Source organism: Phalacrocorax carbo, chromosome 6, assembly GCF_963921805.1.
Source record: "Phalacrocorax carbo chromosome 6, bPhaCar2.1, whole genome shotgun sequence".
Taxonomy (NCBI): Eukaryota; Metazoa; Chordata; class Aves; order Suliformes; family Phalacrocoracidae; genus Phalacrocorax; species Phalacrocorax carbo.
The window spans coordinates 54,760,828-54,775,011 of record NC_087518.1 but is presented as its reverse complement, the minus strand read 5'-3'; the positions used below and the strand labels follow the sequence as shown (position 1 = coordinate 54,775,011).

The following is a 14,184-nucleotide window of genomic DNA, read 5'->3' as shown; positions in this document are numbered from 1 at the left end:
CTGTCTGAGATCCTGGACTGACGACTTCAGCAGCTGGTGCATTACAGGGAACGGTCCTTTAAAATCTCCTTGCTGCCGAGTTGAGGCTTGCATGATTTTCAGTAGCATTTGTAACCACTCAGGCTGCACCATGGTGTGATATGTTTCACATGCCAGGAACTTTGATGGGGAGCGGTTGAGATTAATGATGACATAATACAGTAAGAAGAGATAGTAATGCTCTTAGGCATGAATTAATGAAATACCATTGAGAATTTATCCTGCATGAATAAAAGGATTTGGAAGTTGTCATTTGAAAAAAAAAAACACATGAAGGGTTTTACTGAAAAAAACCCCCACATGCTCTGTTGAAGTAGACAGGGTCCTAATGAACCTTTACTCCAGATTTTTGTGGGAGCTGGATGATTGAGCTGGATCCATTAATTGAATTCCTACTAATTTACAAAGCTTTTATATAAACATGAGGCACAGGTTTCTTGCTTCGAGGGCTGTGGTGGTGCTAATTTTTATCCCCAACTGAATGCAAAGCTGGATTCCCACCTGTGCTGTGGCTGGGGAGTAGAGACCCAGCATGCCAGCGGCATCCATAAATCTGGGGTCCTTATCTCATAGTGCAGCCATACAGCAAGACCCTGGTTTACTGAAACGGTAGCGGCGCTCTTCATAAACGTGGAGGGTGACTGTCAGCATCTATTTAAAAAAATAGCTAAGGTATGCTTTACTGTGTCCTCCCTGGCACAAGTGCCTTTGCAGCGCTACAGCTGAGGTGGAACTGAAGAATTACTGCTGTGCCCCATCACTTTTCATTCTCCATCATCCCCTAGAATTAGCGAGTTAAAACCCCAGGGAAGATAGTCGTGTATGTGTAATTGTCTACCTGTAGCTTCTCTTGATTTAAAAAATACTTTTATTCAGGGATAAGGCTTTACACCAGCGTATGTTGATGTATAATCAAGTCTAGACGACAAGCTTTGTTAGTTTTGAGGCAAAGTGGGTAACAGTGCACAGGGGCCGTTGACTTCTGTTGTTCTGTTAATGTCTGGATAGTTCAGAACAAAATTTCCTTAAAGATTAGGACATAAAATATGACACATATTTTATCCGTAACTTATGTCAATCTGAAACACCTTTTATTGCCTACGTAAGTGAATATATGTAAACTTTATTAGTAATTTCATTTCCAATTTAAAAGAAGCAAAGGTGTATTGTAGAATTCACAGATAAAGGTTAGTTTTAACTATAAAGGTATTACCAGTGTTGCATTTCTTCATGTTATGGTTCACTTATGTAGAATTGAGATGTATTTTATATTAAACAATGCATAGCACCATTATACAACAGTCACTAAATGCACATCCCATTTAATCTTTTGTAGGAATTAAGATAACTGGACTGAAGTTACAAGGAAGAATTGAACTGAGCCAGTAGGGTTAACACTGATACTAGTCATAAGAAAATTACAGCTCTTCTGAAAGACAGTGCCTAAAATAGCAGCATATCCTTGGCACCATCATAGGAACTGGTTAACTGATGACCCTGAAGAAACACTTGTTTCCATTAATTCTGCTGTCATTATTTCGCTATTCTCGAACTCTTCCTCTGAATTCTTCTGTCCTTCTGATCCCAAGACAAGATGGCAGGGAAGTGAGAGAGAACATAAAGAAATTACAATAAGCTGTCGGCTATATAATTATCTTGTAACCTACTACACTGAGAAGTTACACCAACAGAAATTTGGCAAGGTATCGGCTGCTAGCTGCTCGCTAAACACAGGACACGCACTAGCATAACATTAAAAAAACCAGGCTCACTAAAAAGCAACATCTACATTACAAAGAAGCTAACGAAAGATTCCCTTATGATACTTAGGTTCAGCTGGTTCATCTTAGGTTCATCAGCTACATTGTCTTGTTTTATGAATACTTGTTACATTGGCAATTGAATATATATTTAAGATCACAACGCTACAAACCTTTTTCCAGCATGTAGTTTTGCCACCTTTAGTTAGACACAAAGGAGTACTTGCTCCAACTAGGGCTGAAGAGTCTGCTGAAAGTTGGTGATGTTATTAGGTCACGTGTACTGTAATTACTTGAGCACCACGATTTTTAAATCCCTAAGATGTGATTTCCTAGGTAGAAGGCAGCAAGTATGCTTTTAAGTTGCCAGACAGACCAAGGGAATCATTTCCTCCAGAGTCTGCTGTATACCCTGAATCAGAACAAATTCTTGTTTCATAGAGATTTCAGATTTTTAAAGCATCTCTACGAAACAGAAGTAAACAGTTTCTGATTGAATTTTCAATGTTCCAGTGACTCTACTGTAAACATAATAACTTTTCAGTGTTAAGGAACATACTGGCAAGAGCTACCAGTAGGGTCGATGGTGATGATGCCTTTCTTTTCAAGAACAATTGCTACGGTGTCACAGTCCTGATTACAGATATATTGAGGTTACTTGACCCCCACGGTTCCACCTCAACCTGGCTTTTTGATTTTTACAGACTTTGAATTGTCTCAACCACAGGAAGCTTTGCCTAAAATATTCTTCTGCAATCTAAACTTTTTCAAAATGCATCGATTAATTTTCCAAATGGACTTTATATATTCCAATGCATCAGAAGGTAACAGAATTGATGTGGCTTTCAAATGAAATTTTGCTGTTCTCATACACACAGTCACAGGAAACTGCGGCCTCCGTGCTGATGGGGCATTAACTTCAGAGTTATTTGGAAGAACACAATTTGGGAAGCTGTGACAAATGAAGTCCTTGGCGTTGTCTTTGAGAGGCCCTGGCTGAGAGGGAAAAGAGGGGCTTGGGAGTCAAGACAACAAAGACTTCAGACTTCCAGTTTTGCCACTGATCTGTAGATAACATCTTGGGCATCAGCTGCCTTCTGCGGTTCTCCAGTCTGATAAAAATAGGGACAGTCATGCTTATTTATCTAACTCAAAACAGTGCCATGATGGATTAATTATTTGAATAGCACTCAGAATGCTATCCAAATGCTGCTTATTCATGTTTTCCCCAATGCAACAATATATCTTCATCACTAATAACGGACCGGTAATTACTGTTGCCGAGGGCGTGATAGTGGTGTTTACCACCTTATTTTTAATTTCAGTACAGATGCCTACTTAAAAGTTATGTAAATTCATGAAACTACAGTACATTTTCCTAATGACCCTGCTACGGCTGAGTTTGATCCTATTCAATTGTGACTAGAGTAATGAATAGTAAGGATGACCTTTCTTCTGTAGAGCTGTATAGACAGTTTCTATTGTATTCTCGACACCTAAATCAGGAAATGTGAAGAAGCCACTCTAAGCAGGACACAGCTGGGTCGAAGGACTGCTGATGCCAATTATGCTTCGTACATAATAATGCACATTTTACCTATTTGGAAAAAAATTCACATTTATTTACTGTCAAACAGGTGTTAAACTTTACACTGGATATTAGTGATGGGCTCATTATTAACAGGTTTACACAAAGGGATGAAAAAAGCAGAATTTTGTTGAAACAATTTACATTTCATTAGATTTTTATCATAAAATAAATTAATTACTAAATATAGGCAGAAGGAATATGGAAGAGTAATAGTTATGTTTTATTTATTTTTTTAAAGGACAGGCACCTTTTATTCACGAGAAAGCTTGTGAGAAGTGTCCAGTGTCCCCTTTACCCCTTACCACCCAACCCTGACTAAAGAATGAACAGGGAATTGAGTTACAATCTTTGTTAGCTATACCAGATTTGTGCAAGGCTTGGCATAATTGGCTTCTAAAACAATTTCCTCCCAAAATTATGTTTTTTGGCAATAAAAATTCAAAACGTAAGAATAAAAACTAAGTTGTCAAAGCAGAACACTGTTTACAGTGAAAAATAAGTGAAAACGGGTAGAACTTGCATTTTAAACATACTACCGTACTATGAACAGAGTGTAAGAAAAACAGCTTATAACATATGTGCAACCAAGAGCTTTTCACAATATTTTCTTCAACCTCTTTAAAATTATTTTTTAATGACAATTATATTTCAGTTGGACACAAATGTATTTATTTTACCCTAGCAATAGAACAAAATATAATTTCTTTAGCCATTTTTTCATGAGAACGGTTCATTGTACAGTTGAGGAAATATATGAAATAAGGCCTGTGGCTTGATTGCTAGTGGTTAGACATGTATTCAATCTTTGCCCTAATGGAAAAGATTTGCAGTGAACTGCAAACTGATGCAGAATATCTCTCCTGCTTTTGCAAGTCTTGTCAGGAACAGTAAGGTACAGTAAATTTGTCCCACAGGATTTTAGAGCCTACGCCTTGTATATAATACAATGTAGGCCTAGAAAAAAAACATGGTGCAGCCATATTTACAAATTTAGTTCACAAACTGCTGCAGTAAAATGGCTGGGAAGTGTTTATTTCTCTCTCTCTTTTTTCACAATTTTGTTAAATTCAGCAGCAGAAGATATCTTAAAATACCTTGTTGGTATTTCTTTTCTTTGTAACAAATAATTCATTTTAGTATACTCTGTGTATATACAAAGTTTTTGTTTTATAAAAATTCACAGAACTGCGAGGTCCAGTCATCCCCGGTACTGGAGAACCACAGGGTCAACAGAATTGTCTCTTCAAGCAGATATGAGGAAGCCTGCATGGGGCCAATTAAGTCCTTTTAATACTTGTACGTGGCCTTTAATATTTCTTTGCTACACTATTAAAGGCTTGTCACTAGTTGCATTTGTCCTTCTCTAACATCCCCTTCTGGAATGCATCCTTCCTTGTTAATGGGAATTATATAGCCGTCGCTATTACCCCTGCTGATTTGATAGTACATCTGAAGCTGATGGCCAGCTCCTAGGTTTGGCATGCTCTTGTAGTAAATGTCCTCGTTTTCACTCCTCCTGGAGGGAGAGAGATCTTCTTCAACGTCGGGGCTGCTCTCTGGATACGGAGAGTCTCTGAGATTGGGCATGCTCGTGTAAAGAGAGTCTCTGTTGGGGGACTGGAGGTGATCGTCAGCCTCGGCTGTCAGCTGTGAGACGTAGCTGTCGGTTCCCTCGGTCTTCACTTTCTTCTGGGGCTGGTACAGAAGGGAGTGAGTCCGCTGAGGAATGAGTGGGGCCTCAAGCTCTTTGTGGTGGAGCTCCAGCCCGGGGGTGTCACTGTGCATCAAAGATGAGGCATCTGCCACGATGGCGTCATCTTCGCTACTGCTCCCGCCGATCACAGCTTTGGCTGGCAGCGTGCGCTCCAGGTTGTGGTTCTTGCTGCTGCCCCGCAGGTTGTTGTGCACTAACTCTGAAATGATCATTTTCTCAAAAGCTGTATCATTCAGGCTTAGTCCACAGTCTACAACTTGCACGCTGTCGTTGTAGTCTCCATTGCGCAATGAGTAGCTGTTGTTGAAATTACCATTTAGCGGTAGAGTATCCATGGCACTTGTATCCCTGGCATTGTTCAGTGAATGTCCTGAAATGGAAAAGGACAGCTCTGGTTATCGCCCGATGTGCTTTTTATCACTTAATTTTTATTATTTTTATTTTTTTTAACAAAACTCTTTAATGTAGTTCAGGACAAAGTTGTACTTGGAAGTAAGACTTGAGAAAAGTTAGGTTACTGAACAGTCTCAAATGTAAACATTTGCACACCTTATAGGAAAGATGCATTTCGAAAATCGTAATGTGTATTTCCTGTGGGGAATAGTGGTATTTTAATTTATGAATTTCGTGTCAATTCTGTGACTCTTCCACAAGGAACTTTTCACTCCATGCCCTTGCATATGTAATGCAAAGCAATTCATTTGGAAACATCTATGTTTTGAAGTACACCGCCATGATTTAGAAAAAGAAAATTAACAGAATTTGTCCTAAACGACACTAAATTAAAAAGGAATTAGATCACAGACATAACTGAAGGTAAATGTACAACATAAACCCACATAACTGGCAAGCAACTACTTTAACAACATTTCTAACATTTTTTCCTTTTTTTTTTTTTTTTTTTTGAGATGAAGTAAAGAAAAGAATGAAAAAAATGGATAAATACAAAGAATTTATGTTAAACAAGGACAGCCATCTTTCACACTACAGGGACCAGGGCCCACAAGCACCATCCAACAACACGATAGACAGCAGGTGGAATGACTCACTTTGGACAACTCACATCATGTCTGTCTGCTCAGGCTATCTGGCCTAAGAGTAGCTGATATATAAAAGAAAGTAAAATGATTTATTGTAACATGATGAAGAATTACTGAGCTTCTCAGCAACTTAGTCAGAGCAAGGGTTCAGCAAATTAGATTACTAAGCAATAACAGCTTTTCTTTTCCCACTTAATGTAATTTTTTGCACTAATATTCTGCCTGCCAACAACGGCCCCAGGCTTCTAAAGGTCAAAGTTTGCCTGCAGTCTGCATCAGTCACAGTGACAGCGCTGAATGAACCAGAATCGTTAATTAAGAGTTAGGCCCACAGTTACCATGGGCATGGAAGTCAAATGCAGAAATGTTAGGAATTTCTGTAAGTATGGGTCACAGAAATTAAACCAAAGAATAAATATTAGTTGTGGAATGGGAAGAGGAAATCAGCCATGGCTGATATCTCATAGCTGCTGGAGGAATGACAGATTGGGTAAGTCTGCTGGAAACATGAAAAGAAGTTTAAGGGGGTGGGGGGGGAAATGAAGTCTTATGATGATTAAGGTCTTTATGTTTCTGGTTTTGGCTTTTTTTTTTTTTTTTTTTTTTTTGGGTAACACAATAAAGAAAAGGTTTTCCTATAGACACAAAGACATGTAAACTATGACAGCACAGTGCTTCCCAAGCAAAAGAAAAAAAAAAAAGAAGAAAAGAAAAAAGTTTGAAAGAAATTAAACAGTCTGAACCATGGAAAGTCAGATGGTTAGAGCATTCCTAGAAAATCACTTTATCTACAGATATGTCTGGAAGTAAAGAAAGAATGGAGTGACTTTACTGAAATGAGACTGACCACTGTGAGGCTGCTGCATTATATGCAAGGCTTGGAGGAGTATTAAGAAAAAACTTGTTTTGGAAAAGATTATACATTTTCCTGTTTTGGGTTTTTTTTCATAATTAAAGCTGCAGCTTATCCTAGGAAATTCAATCCTCTGTGGAAAATATTGTTTTCAATTAAAAAGTAATTGCATTTTCTCATGAAAGGATTTTTGTCTTCAACTTTAAAAAATAGAGTAATAATTTCCAAGTAAATTCTGGGTAATTTGCAAATCATTTTGTATTTGCGTTACTGTTGACTCCTCTCCATGTGTACTGATTTAAACAGTGATGAGGGCTTTTTGAAAAGTCTCTTTAAGCTTTGATTGAACAACTTTGTAGTTTTGCAATTTCGTATACGTTCCCAGATTTTTCTTGCAATGGATTTAGCTGCGCAGAACATATGGCATTTATAAAAGTAGACAACACACGGACCACATGCTGGCATTCATTTCCCTCATGAAAGTGATTTAATTCTATAATTTTAATTCTCTTTTCTTCTGCTAAATGGATACCAAAATATATCTGATAATCCAAAATGAGTTTTCTATGATATACTGCAGAGTTAAGCATGCTAGAATATATTCAAATTGGTTTGACGAGGCAAATTTTTTTTGCCCACGATCAGGTAATTCATTTGAAATCTTTCCATAGCCTGTAGCAAGATTACTGTGGGAATGTGAAAATGTAAGTAAATCGTTAAGCATTTCTGCTTGACACTGCTTTGGTTTTAAACAGCAAATTATTTCAGCATTGCATAACTTCTGTTACCAATCGGGTTTGCTACAGACCTCATGTTGTTTCCCAAAAAGCAGTATGCAAGTACTTTTTGAATGTGGAAACATTTCATTTGCAAATTGTGAACCACTTGCCCGCTGAGTCTACTTCATGACCGCTAGTTATGTTTTAATTGTGCCCATTAAAAATCATGCTGAAAAAATTTACATTTGATAGGCAAAGTTAAGTTTTACTCCCATACTTGTCTCTCTGTAGGTTGCTAGAGGAAAGCATAAGGAAAGTAAGAAAACAAGAGAATGAAAATAGAAACTACAGTTCAGTTAAGAAGGAAACTTGAAATAAAAACTGGAAACAAGGTTTTACGAGCTCTTTATCAAAGATTTATCGTTCCAGTTATACAAAAGTGATCTTATGACTCATCAAACAGTAACTGCTAGATATTTACTGATGAATTGCACCGTAGTTAAAAAAAGCAACTAGATAATGTAACAACAAAATGTTAGGTAAGCGATGACACCCTTGAATCCTATGGAACTAAACTGTTCTAACTGTTCATCTCAAGATTTTCCTACAGGAAAATGATCTACCATAAAGCTGCACTATACTATAGTTTAGATCTGTTTGACGCTGGATACAATTTTCTACACCGGCGTATCCAAAGGTGTCAAGATGCCTTGCGCTGCTTTAGTGTCTAATCCGTTCCATAAGCAGGTTTTTCTCAGCAAGCTTTAGAGTCAACCTTATATTGCATAGACATGATACCTCTAAGTGATATATATCTTGAAGATGGGCTCTCGGACCATGTGGTGTCAGTCCTGTAATAGTATATTAAGATTTATGCCACCTGTGTTAAAAACATGGATAATTATTGGTAAATACTGTTATGGCAAAGGCATTACTATAATATAGTGCAGTTTTACAAGCTGACATTGGCAATACTGTATTTCTCGAACTGACAGAAATTCAGCATGTACGGCTAGCGTATTGCAACTTGAGTTTCTATCTAGGGAAAAGAAGGGATTTGGAGCGAGCCAAGAAAAGCGGTTTTATTCAGGAAGTATAAGCACACCTGGTGAGTTAAATACAGGAGCTGAAGGGGCATTACATACAACTGTTTCAGCGAGCAATGTGTTATAGGGGTTGTTAGTGCCGTGTGGTCGAAGAAGAGGGTTTGTTAGTAGGTAATTGCCAGTCATTCCTAAAGCAAAAGAAACAGAAAAAAAAAAAAAAGTCAGTTCTTTAATTTTAGGCTGACAGTTTCAATAAAGAATATTTTTTATTCATCATGAATCATGTAGGACTTGTCAAATGTAATTCAGCTGAAAATTTCTGAATGTATTTGAACTATGTATTTGAAATGGGAGTAGGAAAATACAGTTAGATTCCAGTAATTCACAGGTGCTGTCCAAATCCCCAAAGTAAACATCTGGTGAGAGTGACATTTACTAATGTATACAAAATCACTGTTACACAAGAATAGCAATTAAATGCGTAGAGATCAAGGTACTACATAAAGCTATTATAACTTTAAAAGTGATCGTATGGAACACTTCTGTCCAGAATCGAGAGAAATGAATTTCTCAAATTGAAAGGTATTGAAAAATCTCTTACGACAGGATCAGAGCTGTTATTCACTTTATTAAAAACACACGGATAGTGGAAGGGAATTGCTGTTTCCAAACAGACAGTGGATGACAAACTGCAAGCAGCATATCTTAGTATATGCAAAAGTATGCATGCTGAGGGGAAAGCAAAATATTTGCTCTAAGAAATCAGAGCATTCACATTTTCTCCCGGGACATTCATGCTACAGATTTATCGGCCAGATTTTAAAAAAGAATTCCTCGAATGACAAATTTTCTTTAAATAATCAGTTTACAAACAATGTAAGACGAAGCAAAATACTAAACGAACAGATTTTTTTAAACCTATTTTACACGTTAATGCAACACCATTTAAACACTCTCAGAATGACTGAAAATCAGCATATTTTGAGAAATTATTAAAAAATCAATTAATCTCTGATTTCTAGCTACTAGAAGAAAAATGGGTTGTAAAAATGACAAAGAAAAAAAAAACACACAAAATGCTGTGATTTAAAACTTACTTTAAACATTTCATTAAGGTAAAAGTCCACTTTTTTTCTCTATTGCATTGTGCAGCAGTGTATCAGGATCAGTGTATTACAGGCCCAAGGACAACTAAAGAGCCAGCTATATTTTTATAGTATGGACATTTTTATTTGGCAAGGAAAAGATTGTATCTATTCCAAATATTAATGCTTTTGTACTACCATAGGTACTTGGTAACAGAAAGGAGCAGAAAATTCTAAGATTCAGAGAATTATTGACTGATTATGCTAATCTTATTTGAAAGTTTGTATCAGCGAACAACTAAAAAGGTTTTATCACAGTTCTTTTCAGTTGTAATGTACTTCCTACTAGAAATACTAACAGAAATATATTTTGCTTGGGGTTTTGTTGTTTTGTTTTTGGTTTGGGGTTTTTTATTTGTGTGTGTGTGTGTACTATGTTTAATCTTGGTTAGAATTATTACCTGGAATTAATAGTTGAGATATCTTTTTTTCAATCCAAATTTTTTTTCTACCTTTAAAAGCTTAATTTTTACTTTAAAGTAAAAATGACACTTGCCATCAATTACTAAACTACCCTTATATGTACGTATCACCGAGATAGTGACAATATTATAATTGAATAAAGATTATACCAGTTTTTCTAATTGTGGCAGGATATCTCCAGTGGCTTGAGACTGGAGCTCCAGAACGGGGAGAAGCTTCCAAGACCCCCGTTCAACTCTGAATTTACTGCGGGTGCAACATGGTTAGAGCAAACCTCAGGAGTCAGAGACATCAGGTTAGGGTGAAAACCCAGACTTTGATCTATAGCGTATTTATGGTACATTCCCAGACCCTGGAAGGGAATGTACTTCTTTCTTGGGCATGAAAAATATACATTTTCTACTTAGGAGAAGTTCCTTAATTTTGCTTTTGACAGAGGAAAATACGAGACTCAGGTGCGGGGAGCGGTGAGACACACAGGCCTTATCCACCTTCTATATGCCAAATAGCAAAAATAAGAATCATGCTTTCTGAAAACTATTCTTTTGCAAAATACCACATACTTTCAAAATAAATGCGAGTTAAGCGCATGTCCCTACTACCAAATCTCAAAAAAAAACAAGGGAGGAAACTTTGCTCGTTGCGGCTGATGAGGGCTTTACAGCAGCCCCGACAGCGATGAATTTTCTGTTTGAAACTCTCCAAGTTGAGCAGGAACTGGTGTCAATGAGATCAGGGCTACGTGTTCTTCTCCTAGGGACATGGATGGAAGAACAGGCTTTGAAGCTGCCTTGCACAGAGCACTCTTCCCTCCACTGCTAGCTCAAACTGCCTTAAAAAACCACAGGGGGAAGGGGAGAAAAGGGACGTTCTGTCTCGGTTGATACCCCTGTCTTCTAACTGGACATGAGGATGAGGTTATGGATTTTGAAGTCTATTTGAGTTGAGAAATTTGGAGTTTTGCCTTTTCTGTGCCTGAAAATGTGGATTCTATTCCATATGACAGATACGATGTTCTTTGAAATAGAAAAGATAAATGCTTTACAGACATCCTTTGCATAGAAATGATATCAATTAGATTTCACTGGGAAAATTTCTGCACCTAAAAATCATAGTCAAATATGCATTAAAATGTTACTGCACTCATATTTCTGTTTCAGATTTAACCTATAAAGGTTAGGAAAGATTTAAAATTATGATCTTGCTTTTAAGTTAAATTATTGATGAAACTTATTTAAATACATTCCCACGAATGGAAGAATTCAACTTCTATAGCAGGGGGCCAGTTGAGGGAACATGGTTTTAAAATGTGCTGGTGGATGACTTTAAGGCTCTGCTTTCAGAGAACATTTGTTCCAGATTTTTTTTCAAAACATTCTTTTCAATTCTTCTGTATTAAACTATATAAAATCTGTATAAAATTTAAGGCTTCTAAAACTGAAATGTTCCCAGTGACTGACCTTGATTAAGTGTTGAAGTGCTGTTGATGTCACCTGAGATAAAAGATGATTCAGATTGTTTTCTCACAGTGTCATTCCACATCCTCCTTATACGACTCTGTTAACATAAAGCAGTGAGACAGAAGCATAGTAAGTTACAGAATGGTTTTTTCAGACATACGTGCTATTATATAGAATATTTGTGTTTATTCTGGCCTAGAGTAAGCCATTTTTCTAGCATGGGGTGAAACTCCTTCTTTTGTTGTTAAAACTCTAATTTATTAAATTTCATTTAGATGAAATGTGGTGGTATAAGCCTTCCTACAAACCAGCCCCTAATTACAAGAAAAATAAGGTGTTTGCAGTAGACCAAGGTAAAGGAAATGCTTAAAAAAAATCAACTCTACTCTGCAGAAGTATGTATTTGCCATCCAAGTCACAATACTGAGAAGACAATTAGTGCTTCTGATTGGAACACATCTCAGTAGACTTTTTATAAATAAGGTTAATTAAAAGCTGCTGTCAAAATCTTTGTTACCTGAGTGCCAGAGGAATAGCGAGCACTAGTTCTTGTTGTTGATGCCTTCACTGAACTGTGGGGACTCTCCGTTGGTAATCCACCACAGCAGTAGGAATGTCGGAAGCATTTGCCATATTCCTTACGTACCTATGGGGGGAAGAAAAATTACTTGGCACAAAAAATAATGTCAAATATCTCTGCTGGCAAAAAGACATGAACCCTGCATTGAAACTACTCAGACTTTTCAAGCAAATGGTTCTTGTCTAGTGAATTCCTGGCCATTAGCAAAATCAGATATTCTTCCCTACTTAGCAGTAGCATTATCAGGATCTTTGAACAAATTATTTCCGAAGTATACACACATGTCATTTAGATGTGCCTGAATAATCATTACTGAGTTATTTACGGGATTATTTTTATTTCACCTTCACTTTGTAGATTAATATAGTTAAGTTTACCTGAAATGAGTGCTGGCGGAAAATAGTCCTTTTTATATGAGTTTTTGGTGCAGAAACCATAGAAAGCCTATCTTCCCATCTTAGCAGGCAAGAAGGGCTGAGGTAACTGACTTTTGCAACAACTGTTAAGGCATTTTCATATAAAGTTACTCTCTAACTCAAACAGCTGCTAGTTGATATGGTCACACCTGCTTCGGGACTGTACAAGGCTCACAAACGCCGCTGCCCCACTCGAGGCAGAGCCCGGCTACCCTGGCGGAGGCACCGTCAGGGTTTCGGAGTAAAATTTTGAACTGTAAAGGCTGGCAAATGAGGCATCTTTCACTTTTAGGACCAAAAAATAAAATCCTCGTTACTGTCTTTGCTGCACCTAGAAATCTGAATACGCTTATGTACGTGAGCTTTATGTCTGACAGCAACAAAACTAATTAGTGATGCCAGTATTTGGGCTGGCATTTATTCACCTTCTGTTTCCAGTGACCTACTGGAAACTTTAGTTTTGTAATTTATGTGGGTTAATATTTATCATGAAAGTAATCAGGATTCATTTACAGAGCAGTTAATTCTCTCATATTCAGTGACTGCTGCACTGACTACCACTTTCTGATAACAGAAGAGCGTATACACATCTCAGCAACATGATAGCATCAGTGAAGGGACACAGTGGATTAAATTTCTGAAGATGCACAACTCTAAATTCATATATCTTCCACCAGATCCTTGGGAATCTAAGTGTCACTTCTCCATCAATGAGGCTTCTAAATTTCTGGGGAAAGTGGGATTTCAGCTAATCTGGAAATTCTGCTTGACCTATGAATATGTAGGACAGAAAGTTGTGGGTATGTAAAGATGGGAGAGGGGAAAATGCAAAGAGTTAATAATGTGGATTTACATATGCAATATGCTCTTTTCAATATTACAAGAATTTTACTTATGGAATGCATACTGTGATGTTTCTATAAACCACAAGGTTGAATTTGAATAGTTAGTGCCTTAACTTCAAGCTAGGAACAACAAATCATCTTTTTATAAAAGTATATGTTACGTATTTTAAGCGAACCCCTGTCTGTGTCAGCACAAAAGACACATAAAAAATGAAAACAGAAATGCGCAGGCATAGAATTATAATCTTTAACTCTGTAGTCTGAAAAACCTGAGACTATATATATCATCACTAGATGGTATAACACCTAAGAAAATACATTCCTGAACACCAATGAATATTAAATGCTCTAAACCACTACATAGTAGAGACAATAGCAATCAAAACTGTATTTTTACCCAAATACCACTCTCCAGGGCTGGTTTTGCCTAATGCCTATATTGCAGTGAATGTACATTATCTGTCAGTGCTGTGCATTCCACTGTCATTATTTCTAAATTATAGCTTGTTGGAAACTGATGGAAGAAACAGCACTATCATCCTGTCAGAACTGG

The 14,184-nt window shown here is 37.1% G+C and overlaps 1 protein-coding gene across 15 annotated transcripts in view; it reads right to left on the bottom strand.

Moving 5' to 3' along the window:
* Nucleotides 1–3,399: 3,399 nt before the first annotated feature.
* Nucleotides 3,400–14,184, bottom strand: part of ADGRL2 (adhesion G protein-coupled receptor L2) — a 162,125-nt gene continuing 151,340 nt past the window's right edge. For 3 of the 15 annotated variants that reach the window (XM_064455387.1, XM_064455390.1, XM_064455388.1), the window contains 4 exons: nucleotides 12,308–12,436; nucleotides 11,791–11,887; nucleotides 8,822–8,950; nucleotides 3,400–5,474 (listed from right to left, as the gene is read on the bottom strand). In XM_064455387.1, coding sequence (XP_064311457.1) covers nucleotides 4,720–5,474; nucleotides 8,822–8,950; nucleotides 11,791–11,887; nucleotides 12,308–12,436 — 1,110 coding nt within the window. In that variant the 3' untranslated portion in view covers nucleotides 3,400–4,719. Of the gene's footprint in view, nucleotides 5,475–6,153; nucleotides 6,207–8,514; nucleotides 8,597–8,821; nucleotides 8,951–11,790; nucleotides 11,888–12,307; nucleotides 12,437–14,184 lie in introns of all 15 variants that reach the window. The other 12 variants (XM_064455395.1, XM_064455399.1, XM_064455397.1 and 9 more) reach the window with 9 other exon arrangements.